The sequence below is a fragment of the Physella acuta genome, unplaced genomic scaffold, assembly GCF_028476545.2.
Source record: "Physella acuta isolate Inbredline_101_S28 unplaced genomic scaffold, ASM2847654v3 ptg001756l, whole genome shotgun sequence".
In the NCBI taxonomy this organism is placed as follows: domain Eukaryota; kingdom Metazoa; phylum Mollusca; class Gastropoda; family Physidae; genus Physella; species Physella acuta.
This window is the reverse complement of record NW_026733266.1, coordinates 210,608-227,439: the sequence shown is the minus strand read 5'-3', so window position 1 is coordinate 227,439 and position 16,832 is coordinate 210,608. Positions and strand designations below refer to the sequence as shown.

At 39.5% G+C, this 16,832-nt stretch overlaps 2 protein-coding genes across 3 annotated transcripts in view; one reads left to right on the top strand and one right to left on the bottom strand.

Annotated features, from left to right (window-relative positions):
- The first annotated feature begins 85 nt into the window (after positions 1–85).
- Positions 86–1,372, top strand: LOC131930313 (adenosine receptor A3-like). Its single transcript, XM_059286732.1, has one exon. The coding sequence runs from the start codon at positions 86–88 to the stop codon at positions 1,370–1,372; it is 1,287 nt and encodes a 428-aa protein (XP_059142715.1).
- A 2,465-nt stretch (positions 1,373–3,837) lies between these two features.
- Positions 3,838–16,832, bottom strand: part of LOC131930320 (long-chain-fatty-acid--CoA ligase 5-like) — a 36,847-nt gene continuing 23,852 nt past the window's right edge. For both annotated transcript variants that reach the window (XM_059286740.1, XM_059286741.1), the window contains exons 7-22: positions 16,080–16,252; positions 15,588–15,620; positions 15,285–15,336; positions 13,603–13,676; positions 12,963–13,040; positions 12,252–12,386; positions 11,927–12,009; positions 11,575–11,725; positions 10,514–10,586; positions 9,965–10,053; positions 9,422–9,538; positions 8,256–8,309; positions 7,295–7,384; positions 6,652–6,756; positions 6,047–6,118; positions 3,838–4,705 (exon numbers count right to left, since the gene is read on the bottom strand). In XM_059286740.1, coding sequence (XP_059142723.1) covers positions 4,565–4,705; positions 6,047–6,118; positions 6,652–6,756; positions 7,295–7,384; positions 8,256–8,309; positions 9,422–9,538; positions 9,965–10,053; positions 10,514–10,586; positions 11,575–11,725; positions 11,927–12,009; positions 12,252–12,386; positions 12,963–13,040; positions 13,603–13,676; positions 15,285–15,336; positions 15,588–15,620; positions 16,080–16,252 — 1,520 coding nt within the window. In that variant the 3' untranslated portion in view covers positions 3,838–4,564. The remainder of the gene's footprint in view (positions 4,706–6,046; positions 6,119–6,651; positions 6,757–7,294; positions 7,385–8,255; positions 8,310–9,421; positions 9,539–9,964; positions 10,054–10,513; positions 10,587–11,574; positions 11,726–11,926; positions 12,010–12,251; positions 12,387–12,962; positions 13,041–13,602; positions 13,677–15,284; positions 15,337–15,587; positions 15,621–16,079; positions 16,253–16,832) is intronic.

Here is a 16,832-nt window from a genome sequence, read left to right as displayed (position 1 = left end):
TTGTTGTTTTTTAATGTGACACTTCCGTTTTACTGTTCTTTTAACCAATGAGACATTTCTGTTTTACTGTTTCAGAAAATGGACGATGGCGCATGTTTCAAACAACGACGAACGTCCGTTGGGATCGGCGTGTGACGAATCATCCTCCACTGTGGCCAGTGTCTATTCGACGGTAGCCCGTGGCTACAACTGCACAACGGTAGCCAGTAGCTACAACTGCTCATCAGTAGCCACTGGCTACAACAGCACATCGATAGCCACTGGCTACAACAGCACAACGTTAGCCAGTGGCTACATCAGCACATCGGTAGCCAGTGGCTACAACAGCACAACGGTAGCCACTGGCTACACCACCAGCCTTCTCCTGACGGAACCCAACCCCTCTGACGTCATCGACGACGACCACCACAGCCCCACTGACCTTTCCTTCGCCGTCATCAGCCTAGCGGCGTCCGTGTTCATCAGTCTCGGCAACTCCATGACGCTGCTTGCCATCTGGCACAACCGCCACCTCCAGACGACCCCCAATCTGTACATCGGGTCTCTGGCTCTAGCAGACGTTCTGGTCGGGCTGATGCTGTTCGTTCAGGGGATCTCAAGCATGAACATCGAGGGTCGTTTTCTGGAGGAGATTGAATACGCTTGTTTAAGTCTTATGAGTCTGTTGTTTGTTTCCGTGTGTGCTTCTATGTTTAGTACACTACTCGTGTCATTGGATAGGTATATGTATATTATTTATTCGCTGCATTACGCACGTTATGTTACGAAAGAGAGGTCAGCTATTGTTATACTAGTCACATGGGTGTTAGCAGTATTATACGGTACCGTGCCTTTATACACGAGTAACTTCCACACTGGAGAAGGATGCATGCCGACTCACATCTTTTCCAAGGTCTACATGATCATGGTGCACCCGTGCTTGTTTTTCACCGTCAGCGTCGTGACGTTCTGCCTATACGTGCAGGTGGGACGCGCGGCCCTGCGGCAACAAAAACTGATCAGGGATCAGAAGTTGGCGACCAACAAGTCTGAGCTCCCTGGCGCCACCAAGCGGTTCTCCCAGCGCAACCTCCGTCTGCTGAAGCTGCTCATGTCCGTGTTTGGTCTGTTCTTCCTCTGCTGGTGTCCGCTGTTGGTCATCGCTTGTATCGAGTACACGGTCCATGTGAGTCACGTGGCTTTGAACGTCGCCAGCCTCGTTGCCGTCCTGAACTCGGCCAACAACTTCCTCGTCTTAGCCGCCATGAACAAAGAGTTCCGGAGCGAGTTCCGGAGGCTGTTGTCGGCCGTGCGGCATTGTTCCGGTTGTCGGAACGATCAAGTCCACCCGGCGCCGACTGTTTCTGTCGTATCCTCCACAAACCCTGGCTAAATCTACAAACCCTGGCTAACTGTAAAAACCCTGGATAAGTCAATAAACCCTGGCTAACTCAACAAACCCTGGCTAATTCTACAAATCCCAACTCTACATACCCTGGATAACTCAACAAGCACTAACTCAACAAACCCTGGCTAAATCTACAAACCCTGGCTAAATCTACAAAACCTGGCTAAATCTGCAAACCCTGGCTAATTCTACAAACCCTGGCTAACTCAATTCTTCTTCTTCGTTTTTAATTTTAATGTTGGAAGACATTTCCCCCAACATAATTAAGTTGTACGTGTCAACTTATTATTCGCTATATGGCTCGTTGACTGCGACTTCTTTTCTTTCTGTCTGTGCTTCCATAACCTGTATCCACTCAAGAACATTCTGCAAGGCAGGTTTTTCTCTCCTAGAAGAATTGGTGCTCTCAGCTTTCAAACCTCATCTGCCGGGGGTTTAAACTCGGGACTTTTGGAGTTAGCAACCATGAGCTCTCCTGCCCGACCACACCGTCGCCTCACCGTAATTGTATTGTTGTTAACACGAACAAAATAAATGACCAAGTCTAGATATTGACCTGATGCAGGGCAGGTCCCCGACCGTTCCTTTAAGACACGGAACTTGAAGCTGTTAGGGCACAATGCCAATCATGCCAGGAATTTTTGTAGAAAACTCACAGTTGGTGTGTTTAAAAATGAACGCTTGTGATAATTTGAGATTGTTTAGAAGGGGGAAATCAAAATAAATCTCAATTCTATACTTAAATGACGTGACATAACGGTAGAACGAACGACTGCCAACCCGAAAGTCTTGTGTTCGAATCCAAGGCTCGAGTCTACCCAGCCCTGATGAGTACCTGACTAATGTTAGAGAAAGTAAAGGTGGTCTGGTAAGGAACTGATCATAGCTGACCTTCATATAAAGTGCTCACAGAAACAGGTGAACTCATGCCAAATTGGCGTCTGGTCGACACGAAGAACTTTTAAAATTATTTTTTTTACAAATGGAGTCTTGTGAAGTGTGCTAACTATCTGGTAAATGTTAGGAAAAATGTATCATAAAAATGATTCATTAATGAATTGTGCACCTTCGTTCTTAATTTTAGTGTTGGAAGGAAAACCCGTCAACAACATTAAGTATAAGTGTCAACTGTTTATGCTCCATTGATTGACTTTCCTTTTTGGGTTTACTTCCATAGCCTTTGGCCAACCAAAAACAAACTACAAGCCAGGTCTCTCCAAGAAGAGTGGCTGTCTCCATCTGCCCGAGGGTTTCCAACTCGAGACTTTTCAATAATTTTTTTTACTAAAATATAGCACGCGCAGACATTAAACCATTGATTCAAATAGAGATGGTACAATTTTTGACAAGAAATATAGGTGTAGAAAAGAATCGGGCAGAGTAATTTTGACATACATACAATACACAGATAAATAAATAAATTATATATATATATATATATATATATATATATATATATATATATATATATATATATATATATATATATATATATATATATATAAAGAGAGAGAGAGAGAATAAGCGAAGTAGAGCGTGAGAGAGAAACCATTATATTTGTTAGCCCACATATCCAAGATTTTTTCTATTTCTTCTTCTCTATAGAGGCAGTGATAAAATAGCTGTCACACCACCCAAGTGAGTTGTTTAATTTAAAAATGTCCAACATTTAAAACGGAATCTTCCACACTTATTGTAGTTCGCCCACACATCCCACCCCACCCCCAACCCCCTACCAACACGGTGAGAGAAATTAAACAACTCCATGTGACGTAGAAATCGATCAGCTTAAAATAAAACCACCGATTTAATCTAGAAGCAATTTTCTAGGATCCAGCTTTACTGTAAGATGTTCATTAAAAAAAATCGTAGCTTATTACTGTAATCAGACTATTCTATAAATAGCGCATAAAGTGCCTTCAACCATCTTGTACTGTTTTCGTATTTCAAGGTCACACATTTCTAAGACATTCCTGGTGTATTGCACTAGGTATTTCAACCGCATTTACCTCTGTAATAAGTTTTCTCAAACATTTTCAGTATCTAAATCTGGAACAAGTTTTCTCAAACATTTCCAGCCCCTAAATCTGGAACAAGTTTTCTCAAACATTTCCAGCCCCTAAATCTGGAACAAGTTTTCTCAAACATTTTCAGCACCTAAATCTGGAACATGTTTTCTCAAACATTTTCAGCACCTAAATCTGGAACATGTTTTCTCAAACATTTTCAGCACCTAACTCTGGAACAAAGTTTCTCAAACATTTCCAGCACCTAAATCTGAACTTTTTCAGTATCTAGACAGGTTAAGCAATCGCCTAAAGAACATGTTGAAACGATTATTACCCCAGGGAATTACAACAATAATTCAACCACTTTTAAAATAAAACAACCCCACACAGGTTAACATTTGGTTACACCGGTAAAAAAATTAGACCAAAACTTTAAAAAAATTAATTGTATGACATCATCTTTTAATAACACAGTGGAAGGTGTAATTAAGGAATCTAAAAATAAGACATTCAATGCAGGTGACACAGATGTATCGTGGGAAATGTTTACTTCTTGTACAGGTACAAATATAACTGTAAACTATATACATGGGGATTAAACTACGTAAACCTATATAATATTATAAATTAACTATCTTCAGCAAGATAACCATAAACCTAATAGGTTAGGGTTAGTTACCATAGAAGGATCACATATAAGTTTAATTTATAAATAATTATTGCTATATAAAACTGTAAAAATGACTGTAACAATAAGTAACACTAGCAAATAGGCTACATTGTTTTATTTTAATGGCGTTTTTAATCGTCATGCGCATTTCATAAGAACATAGTGAGAGGCTTAAAAGATTTTTTTTTAATACTGAAAGTGGAACAATTTTTTTTTTCAATTATAAATAAAATAATTAATTTTGATTTTTTTTTATAACTACGTTAGTCAAGAATTGAAGTTTTCAATTCACGAGCATACCATATTCACAGATTTTGATTGCATTAACGTATCACAATTTTAAACAAGAACAATGTCAACAACAAAAAAAAAACAGACCAAAAACAAGTTCAATGAAGCGAGAGGTTCCAGAACGAAATGTTGTGGCACTAGAGGTAGCGCTGCCGAGACTGTTCACCATCCCATACGTCACCGCGCGTGTGAGTGCGTGGTGTGACGTCACATGCCGTGCTTGGCGTAGAGCCCCTCCACCGTGGCCTTGTATTTCTTCCTCAGCACGGGGCGTCTGTTCTTCAAGGTAGGGGTCAAGAGGTCATTCTCCACGGTGAACATGTTCCATTCCAGGTAGATGTCCTTGACCTTAAAGTTTTTGGGGTATGTGTTAAAACGTTATGACAACGGCTCCCCTTCATCTCTAAACTCAACGTCTACATAAGTCGCACGTTACTTTATTCAGTCAACCCCACCCTCAGTCAGGGTGCCACATAAAGTCAACCCCACCAATGTTCAACCCTCAGGTAACCCTTTCACTCAACTATAGGCTTAGCCAATCCCACAATCAACCAATTCTATCATGAGCCAACCCTTCCACTCAGCCAACCCTATCATCCAACCCCACTCAAAGTGAATCTATTCTCATCTAATCCCACCCTAAACTAACCCCATTCTCAGCCAACCTAACCCAACCCAACCCCACCCCACACTCACCGAACTCTAAGCCAACACCACCTTAAACCAACTCCGTCCTAAACCAACCCTACCCTAAGCCAATCCTACCCTAAGCCAACCCTACTTTAAGCCAACTCCACACTCAGCCAACCCTATCCTTAGCCAACCCTTCCCTAAACCAAACCTAACAATACTGCCCTACGAAATCCACCACTGTCTTCCACTCGCATTAGGTAACAGTGAATCAGAAATTTTTGTCATCTGTCATATCGCCCAACTATCTTCATCTGACGTCTATTTTTTTTTTACATCAGTGAGCGCAACGTGATGTTTCAATACAGGAATTTTAAATGTTTCCAACTGTCACATTCCGCTGTAATTATCACATTCACGCCCCCCCCCCTCCCTGCTCACCCATCTGCCACACACAGTTCCCGTACATCGACCAGGGCTAATCGTCTAATTGTGTACAATAGAAGCCCGGGGGTGGGGGGGGGGGGGGTGGATGTGTTTCTAGAAAAGATTAACACAAAAATAATCTAATAACTAGACTACATTCTTAAATGACGGAAATCTTTTGAATTCTAAAATCTGTTAATTAGTGAACCAGTTTTACTTTACACAATTTCATTTAGATCCGAAGATCTGAGAAATATCCGAGTCCAAAAAACTTTTCACGAAATCAATAAAAAAATTTACAGACATGCAAAAGCGCAGGAAATATTGCATTTCACAAAAAATAAAAAGGTTGAAAGCTTGTCAAAAAACTGAACATTGATCAAAGAAAATCTATGAACTTTTTTATGTGACATGATGAACAAAGCATGTCTTCTCATTTATAATGCGACATGTCTGCGAATATTCATTGGTTGTTTTTTTTTCACGAATAAAACTTTTAGAATTCAAATCTTCTACTGGGATGTTGTGTAAGGGGTCAGCCACAACTGGGGCTATACCTTTACTCGCCTGTAAGGACATGCATTCAAACACGCCACATATATCACTTAACTCACCTGACACATGTTGACTCACCTGTTCAAATCCTTTCAAGCCTGATTTTTTGCCGTATTCGATCATGTCCCCCAACACAATATCTTTTGCTTGCTAGTAAAGTGGAGATGCGGTGATATATATATATATATATATATATATATATATATATATATATATATATATATATATATATATATATATATATATATATATATATATATATATATATATATATTATTTATATGTTATATGTAATATGTACATATGTATGTATGTGGCTGTGCTTGTGTATATATACGTTGTAAATATAACCTTTTCGACCTTCTGACCCATAATCTGGATGAAGTAGAGTTCACCTGTTTCTTTTACCTCAATATATACAGGAAAAGCGTGATACCAACTACTCCTAGCCGTCCTTACTCCCTACCGTGGGTCAGGTACCCATCAGAAAGCTAAAAGCTAAAACTTGATGTAACAATTTACACTATACATTGCAACACCTTTATGAAAGGTGGCCTCACTACTATATCGGTAGGTGTATATCTAGATGAACTCTGACTTGATACTGTTGAACACATAGTTTATCTCTGAATGTGTTTAATGCCCTTGTCAGCCTCTGCGCAAAACGATTGGTTGAAACTCACCGGATGTTTACAGAACTCCTCGAGATTGGCCGGAAATTGCGGGTTGTTCTGCACCCACTTCTCTATGTAGAGCTGGTCTGGCACAATGACAGCCATCAGAACCGTCTGTGAAGAGAAGATCACAACTCAGGGAGTGTTGGTAGGTGGGGGTGGGGTTGATTTTAACCAGGCTAGGTTTGGCGCAGCTGGCTACTAAACAACAGGTCATACTTTATTTGTAAGAGGCGCCCGTTATGTTCTCATGTCAGACCCAGAATTTGAGACGCGGCCACTGTATTGAAATACAACTCTAGTGGTCGAAGGTGTGGCTGATATGTTAACATGCCTGGCCAAATTTGGGTGTGATTGCTAACATACACGTGAGATATATCCTGGTTATAAACCACGGGATGTCCTGTCTGTCCACTGCCCACACCACCCTTATATTTAAACATTCCTCACACTTATCTTAAACCACCCCCCCCTAATACTCACATTGAAACCCCCACACTCAATCATTCACCTTGAAACCATCTCGCACACAATTATCTTGAAACCCCCCTCATCCAACACTCAACACTCACTCCCCCCTCCAACACTCACCTTGACCCCAACGCTCACCTTGACCCGCCCCCCAACACTCACCTTGACCCCCCCCACTCACCTTGAAACTGTCCCCCTCCACAAAAGCTTGAGCAACAAATGGACTGGCTGTGTACACACTCTCGATCTTCTCCGTGGCTATGTACTCACCCTGTACACATAGAACATGTCTGTACACATAGAACATGTCTGTACACATAAAACATGTCTGTACACATAAAACATGTCTGTACACATAGAACATGTCTGTACGCATAGAACATGTCTGTACACATAAAACGTGTCTGTCCACATAGAACATGTCTGTACACATAGAACATGTCTGTACACATAGAACATGTCTGTACACATAGAACATGTCTGTACACATAAAACATGTCTGTACACATAAAACATGTCTGTACACATAGAACATGTCTGTACGCATAGAACATGTCTGTACACATAAAACGTGTCTGTCCACATAGAACATGTCTGTACACATAGAACATGTCTGTACACATAGAACATGTCTGTACACATAGAACATGTCTGTACACATAGAACAAGTAAATCTGTACACATAGAACATGTCTGTACACATAGAAATGTCTGTACACATGGAACATGTCTGTACACATAGAATATGTCTGGACACATAGAACTTCTAGGGTTTGTAAATACAACTTTTTGTGATGCTTTGAATTAAACTTAAAAATGTAGGCTATGTGCAATTTCTTTTGCGTATGACCTTGTCAGTATGTGTATGACCTTTGAGAATGATCTTTAGTAAATGATCATGTATAAATGATGTTTTGCGATATTTTACCTGTAGTGTGAAAACGTTTATTTCGCTCTTTGGGAATAATCTTTTAATGCAGGGCTATAAGGGATATCTCTTTCCCAGGAAGACTCTTAAAATGACTCTAGTTTGTGTTTCTATTGTCCCGTTTTTCTATCCCCCCCCCCAGCTCCTCCCCAGTTCCTCCCCCAACCCCTCCCCACCCCCTACTAGCCCATGAAATAACAAATCGAATCATCACCTGAGATAGTTTGAAAATATTTTTCTTCCTGTCAACAATTTTCAGAGTTCCGTTCTGTCCAATAAAAAGAGATTGAAGCAGATTAGATAGGAAATAGAATTTGGTTAGGGAAAACATGATAAAAGGGGATGTGATCAATACATTCTACAAATTCTAAAAATACCCCACTAATCACACAGCTATGGTCAGCTACACCCCACTAATCACACAGCTATGGTCAGCTACACCCCACTAATCACACAGCTATGGTCAACCTGACCCCCACTAATCACACAGCTATGGTCACCTACACCCCTCTAATCACACAGCTATGGTCACCTACACCCCACTTGTCACACAGCTATGGTCAACCTGACCCCCACTAATCACACAGCTATGGTCACCTACACCCCACTAATCACACAGCTATGGTCACCTACACCCCACTAATCACACAGATATGGTCAACCTGACCCCCACTAATCACACAGCTATGGTCACCTACACCCCACTAATCACACAGCTATGGTCACCTACACCCCACTAATCACACAGCTATGGTCACCTACACCCCACTAATCACACAGCTATGGTCAACCTGACCCCCACTAATCACACAGCTATGGTCAGGTACACCCCACTTGTCACACAGCTATGGTCAACCTGACCCCACTTTTCACACAGCTATGGTCAACCTGACCCCCACTAATCACACAGCTATGCTCAACCTGACCCCACTTTTCACACAGCTATGGTCAACCTGACCCCCACTAATCACACAGCTATGCTCAACCTGACCCCACTAATCACACAGCTATGGTCAGCTACACCCCACTAATCACACAGCTATGGTCAACCTGACCCTCACTAATCACACAGCTATGCTCAACCTGACCCCACTTTTCACACAGCTATGGTCAACCTGACCCTCACTAATCACACAGCTATGCTCAACCTGACCCCACTTTTCACACAGCTATGGTCAACCTGACCCCCACTAATCACACAGCTATGCTCAACCTGACCCCACTAATCACACAGCTATGGTCAGCTACACCCCACTAATCACACAGCTATGGTCAACCTGACCCCACTAATCACACAGCTATGGTCTGCTATACCACACTGGTCACACAGCTATGGTCAACCTGACCTATTGGTCTGGCCTCTAGCCATGAATGACCTACCGGCAGCCACCTCCCAACATCCCCTGTGTGGAGCCACCCGTCTTCATCCAGCGCCTCTGCTGTCTTCTCGGGTTCCTTGTAGTAGCCTTTAAACAGAAAGTCTGCCTTGGCCCAAATCTGGGAAGTGTAACAAAAGATAGATTTCAAAAGAAAATCTGGCAAGTGTAATAAACGATAGATTTCAACAGAAAATCTGGCAAGTGTAACAAAAGATAGATTGAAACAGAAAATCTGGCAAGTGTAACAAAAAATTTAAACAAAAATTCTGGCAAGTGTAATGAAAGATAGATTAAAACAGAAATCTACTTTGGCCTAAATCTGGAAAGTGTAACAAAACAGATTTGATCAGATAAACATTTCTTAAAACAAATTTGTGAACAACACTAAAGTCGAATCCAGTGCATTGGGAAATTTTTTCAAGTACATTTTTTTTCGAGTTTTTTTGAAAAATATAAAATATATCCTATTTATGTTCGAAAAAATATCAGCTAAGAAAGAGTCTTACAAACAATTTTTGAGGAATTAGAAAAAATAGTAACACACCTCCCCAATGTTGTCTTTGACGTAGTAGTCCATCTCTGGGATGTCGACAAGCTTGATGTGGGCACCGGGCAGAGGGGGGCCAACACTTCCTGTAAGATGTTGTATACGCTCAGTCAGTGTGTGACACGCTCATGAGACACTTTCATTCATTGTTGGACACGCTCATTCCTCGTTGAACACAACATGTTCAATATGACAATATGCTGTTAACATTCTTATTGGGATGTTGTGGATCACCATGTTTGGCAATGACCTATTCCTGGGTAATCAGGTCAATAAATGACCTATTTTTGGGTCATCCGGTCAAAAAATGACCTTTGTTTGAGTCACTAGGTCAGGGACTGACCTATGTTTGTGTAACTAGATCAATATCCGTTCTATACTAGAGATATTAGTTCAAGGAATGACCTTTGCTTAGGTAACTAGATCAAAGACTGATATACGATTGTGAAACTAGGTCAAGCTCTGGACAACGCTTGGAATGACCTTTGCTTAGGCCACTGTGTCAAGGACGTAACAACCATTGGGTTCATCCGGTCAAGGACTTACCTATGCTTGGGTCACCAGGTAAACTCATGGTTAAACCAGCACCAGATTCCGTTTGACCATAACCCTCAACCACCTGTAGATCACACAGGTATATTTTGTGGACATTTTACAGACAAAAATACACACTTGAAAAATGCTTTTTTTAAAACATACAACAGAGGACATAGTGCTTACAACAGAACAAAGAATACGCAATTCATAAAATTACGCTAAGAATCTGGCTGTCGCATATGTAATACACTTTTTAAAACACAGAGGTACGCCTTGGTCGAATAGTAGAGCGTGGGCTGCTAGCCAGAAGGTCTCGAGTTCGGACGTCCCAGAGTCCATCCAGCTGAAATGGGTACCTGATTTACTTTGGGGGAATTAAAAGCTGCTAGGCATAGTGCTGACCACACCATCCCTTCATATACCGAGGTAAAAAACATGAATACAGCTTTATCTGCCCGATGGCTCGCTAAGTCTAAAAGAGGACCTTTTTATAACAGAGCAAAGAAGATTTTTCACAGAGATAAAGTCATACAGTTTATATTACAGCATGAAAAAAAATACATTAGGTTTCTTTTACCACACAGTCTAACAAAGCATGCTTTGTTCAGAACAGCCTAACAAACATGCTAGCTATACCATAATCCAAAATCTAACTCTATATTACTGAAACTTACAACTCACCCTAACCAACATTATACCTATAACACAAGTATAACTTACAACACAACCTAAACAACATGATACCTATAACACAATCCCAAACATATCAGCATAACTTACAACACAACCTAACCAACATGATACTGATAACACAAGTATAATTTACAACACAACCTAACCAACATGATACCTATAACACAAGTATAACTTACAACACAACCTAACCAACATGATACCTATAACACAAGTATAACTTACAACACAACCTAACCAACATGATACCTATAACACAAGTATAACTTACAACACAACACAACGAACATGGTGCCTATAACATAAGTATAACTTACAACACAACACAACGAACATGGTGCCTATAACACTATCCAAAACCTATCAGTATAACTTACAACACAACCCAACGAACATCTCAAAAACTTCATGACGTCAGTTGACAAAGGGGCGGAGCCTGTGATGACGAATCGGACACGCCCACCAAGTTTCTCTTGAATTTTGCTAAAAATTATTTTATCCCAGATGCTGTCCCTTCTGTAGATCATTCTGCAAATACCCAGCAAAATTGATAAATCTGGTTGTAAATTCTTAAAATTTTCAACACATTCAAAATGGCTGTTTAGAATGGGGCTTGATAAAGCGATTGAGACTAGACATATAGCTTAACAAACTAGTCTATTGTAAAGAAAAATTATTAGAGCTTTAAAACGTGTACTCAAATTAATTAGAAATATTAAAGTTGTATACCTGTCTACTTCCTTCTGTTTGCCTTCTAGGGCCCATTTTAACAAAGTTGACTTGATTTTAGAGTTTTTCACACCAGCATACACCTGAATCCGGTATTTAGAATATACGATTTAAAATATATAATTAAAAAATCATTGAATATGACAAATAGGTTTTATTATTTATCAAACTAAATCGTGGACAAAAATGGCAAAATAGTATATAACATGAAAAATAAATAAAAAAAAAACGAAAAAATAAAATTTAGTTACGAAAACAAAAACCGTAAAAAATAAGAAAATGTATTTGATTATTGGTCAGCTAAAAAGCCGAAACCACGCCTGACCGTGTCGTACATCCGGTTCAACAGCCGGGGAACTGTGGCGAACAGCGTTGGTTTGAGCGCCATCAGGTCGTCCGTTAACAATCTGACATCACGACTGTAGTAGCCAACGCGGGCACCGTGCATCAGCATCATCACCTGTAGGGGTGGGGGGTACATATTAATTTTTTACGGCGGTCATGGTCCATTTATTTATGGAGATAGTGGTAGTGCATTATGGGTTATGGTTGCAGTCTCTCGTTTGCGTTTATAGGAAGAATGAAATCTTAAATAAAATAGAGCCCTTTGGTAATTATTGGACGAGTCATAGAAAGTTTAATTTTTTTTTAAAAACGGAGGGTGAGTATCTTTGATTTTTAAAAAAAAAAACAAAAAAAACAAGCATCCATACAAGTTAGTAGATATAAAAATGGCAAAAATATTTATATTCAGTACTTTTAAAGAGGCCACTTATAAAGAGTCCAATCATGACAAAAATGGAACTGCATTATAAAAATGTGAGTAATAAAGATCATTTTTACATTTCAAAAAAACGAATCCACTAAATAAATAATAATGGTATGATAAAGATCATTCAGTTTACAAAAATTAAGAAATCTTCGCCAATCCATATTTACATATTAAAAGCAAGAAATGGTCAGAAATTACTTTAAATATATTGTCTCAACAACTAAGAGAGAAAAGATCGATATCGATCATTGATTGGGTACTCACGTGTACGGCTCGATCAAAGTTGTGTGCAAGAGGTAGGTAGGACAAGTGGACGTCTTCGGGGTAGGCGTGGAAGGTTGGCTGGAATGACATGGCACAATTAGTATCAATTTGTTTGGACTACGAACTTTAAAGTTTGGCTGGGTAGGAATTACATGGTACAATTAGTATTAATTTGTTTGAACTACAAACTTTAAAGTTGGGCTAGGTAGGAATTACATGGTACAATTAGTATTAATTTGTTTGAACTACAAACTTTAAAGTTGGGCTGGATAGGAATTACATGGCATTGTTAGGTACAATTAGTTTTAATTTGTTACAAGCTGTTACGTTAATTTAGGTTGACCTTGAAATTTAAATGTTTACTACTTATATTGATGTTCTAGAATTGCCAGTCTTTGGATGTTTTATAGTTATTCTTTTACATATTACCGTTGTATTTAGTCAATGTATCTTTGTGAATGTCCCGTCCATCCTTTTAACAGCTATCATGACTTTCTAACAGTGTGCGGTATTTAAACTTATCAGCACATGAAGCTGTATATTACGTATCAAATCTAACAGTAAGTGCGGTATTTAGACTTAGGTGTGACTGTACCACAGCCAGAAAATATCTAACAGTGTGTGCGGTATTTAGACTAACCTGTGACTGTAGCAACATACTCTGTACCATAGCCAGAAAACCGTAGTTGGTGAGTACAACACCTTTTGGATCCCCTGTCGTAAAATTTTAAAACTTTGTACATCAACACAACAAGAAAACTTAATGCCACTACAAAGAAAAAGTTCTCATTAGTTTTGTTGTATACCAGCTATGATAAGATTCAGTGGTGTAGCGAGGTCGGGTGTCACCCGGTGCGGCACTTAATGGTGTCACCCCCCCCCCCCCCCAGAGGCGTTGCGATCCTTCCCGGGGACAAACTTTCAAGTTTTCGATTTGCACCCCACCCCCTCAAACTTTCGATTTGCACACCCCCCTCAAGTTTTTCTCTATATATTTTGCTATTTTTTGCCTTGGTGTCACCCCCCCTAAATGGTGTCACCCGGTGCGGTCCGCACCCCCGCCCCCCCTCGCTACGCCCCTGATAAGATTTATGTCAGGGATCCTCACAATATGGGGCTCTAACCCTTCTAGCATAAATAGACCATTCTGGATACCTCCGTGCCAATAGACATCTACTTAGTGACGAGCTAAGTAAACAAGTACGTGAGGCTAGCGTGTGTCGATAGCAACAAGGACGGTACTTCTTTTATCTGGTTATTTCAACAGTCCATACTTTATAATGAGAGTACATGACATACTCAGGAAGTCGATCAAATGCTAGAGAAATCCTATAGTCTTTGAGGTCGTATAAAAGCAAAGTCCCTATTCAGACCTAGCGGGTCCATCGGGCAGATGAATTAAAATTCATGTTTCTTGACCTCGGAATATGAAGGGATAATGTCATCAGCACTTTGCCCAGCCGCCTTTACTTTCTATAACATTAGCTGGGTGGACTCATGGACATTTTACTGACGGACACGGACTTTGGGTGAGTTACTAGCCTAGCGCTCTACCGCTTAGGCCACGTGCCCTCATTTTGAAGTCGTATAGACTCAATGAAGTCCTAGAGATTCATGGAAGTCCTATAGAAAGTCATACCAATTCTTGGAAGTCAAATAGAAAGTCGTACGGATTCATGGAGTTCGAGTAGGTTAAATAACGTCGTAGAGATCCATTGCTGTCGTGTAGACTATAGACTTAAGAAAGTTCTAAAGATTGATGAGGTCCAATAAAAAAGGTCTATCAAACTTTGAAATTTTACCGACTGAGAAAATCGTTCATATACCATCAACTCACAACGCAACAGTCAACTAATGACTGACCCAAACTACACACTTCATTCCGTGTTTATTTATTAGGTTCTAAAACTAATTACTTAAAAACCTCAAGAAAAACTTTTTAATGCGCTTCATTTGCTGAAATGTTTGTTTACTTAATCATTAACAGCTAATCAATTAAAAAAATTAATGTTACATACCGACATTAAACAAGCAATTAAAAAGCTTAAATTTAAAAAAAAAGTATTTAAAACTGAAAGTATTTTTACATTTTAACATGATTATACACATTTCGTACAATCATGTTAAAAGTCCTAAATATTTTGTAAGTTGGTAAGCAACACGTTAAGACAACTCCCTTCTGCTGGCATGTCTAGACGGAACACGTATACAACATAACGATACTGAGAAATGTCCAGTTTAATAGTGGGAACCTAATGTAGGCAGAATGCCAGTTAAGATGTGACCAACACAAGGGAGGGGGGGGGGGGGGAATTTTGTTACCTGTGGTTCCGCTGGTGTAGATTATAGAGTAGACATCTTCAGGCTTGGCTACCTGGTGAGAAATATGGGATAGATGTCAATAGTGGGAAGATAGAGGAATGTTTGCGGACATTGGATAGATGTCATTTATATGGAGGCTGTGAAGACTGGATGTTAGCGTGAAATAGATGTCATGATGGAGGTGGGATGGGGGTGGTTCGTTTGTGTTAATTTCAGACAGTAATCCTCACGCATTCATGCGAGTGGACAATTATTCCGTAGCACTCACTATCAAATGAATGTTAGAAAAAAAAAAAAACTTACAATAGGATCTTTGAGATACGCTTTCCCTAGTTCCTGAGGAAGAAATGGACATCACATGTATACGTAGAGTAACTGTACTATTAGGTTCTTTCATCATTTCGAATATATGCACAAAATTAGCAACATTTTATTGAGGCTGAAAAAATCCAGTCCAACTTTCCATAACTATCGATTATATGCACAAACGAACTTACCAACATTTTTATTAAAGTTGAAAAAATCCAGTCCAACTTTCCACAACTATCAACATATGCACAAACAAACTTACCAACATTTTATTAAAGCTGAAAAAAAAGCCAGTCCATCTTTCGACAATTATCGAATATATGCACAAACAAACTTACCAACATTTTATTGAAGCTGAAAAAATCCAGTCCAACTTTCCACAACTATCGAATATATGCTCAAACGAACTTACCAACATTTTATTGAAGCTGAAAAAATCCAGTCCAACTTTCCACAACTATCGAATATATGCACAAACGAACTTACCAACATTTTATTAAAGCTGAAAAAATCCAGTCCAGCTTTTTCCACAGCGTCCTTGAGCTGGTCAGTCATGGCCTCTATCATGATGACACGCTTCAGTGACGGCAGGTCAGGCTTCAGGGTGATCAAACTTTTCACTCTGGCCTCGGTATCCACGACAACAACCTCCATAGCACCTGGTCAATCAAGGCGGATTCCAACTTAATTAATTAGTTCTTAATGATTGCTATATGGGGCATTTTTCATAACTTATTAACTTATATTTAAATTATAAACATCTGATGTGTGTGGAAGGGTGGGGGGTGGGGGGAAGTGATTTATAACTTTTTAATGTGATTTTGCCCTAAAATTAATTATACTTTTAGTTTGATAGGGTCTTGGTAGAACGAATCAAAAGCAATCGTTGATCTATTTTCGTTAGATTTTTATCAAATTCATTATCTAATTTCAATTTGTATATTTTGTCAAGAAATAAAAGTAAATGTACTTTTAGCGTTAGGAATTTGAAAATGTAACTATCGTACAACAGGTATTTAAGGACTTAAAAGTATCTCGAGCTGTTATGTTGACTGCACTTTGGCGTATTTTAAATCGTTAGCTGTCTTGTAATTAGTAAAGTGATTTCAAATTAAACAAAGCATCGAGTTTCTGTAAGCTGTTAATCTGTATATAACTGAGGTTTATTATCTTTTTTGTTTTTTTTACGTGTGGTATAGATAATGATAAGAACAGACACAAATTAAACTTTAGAAAAAC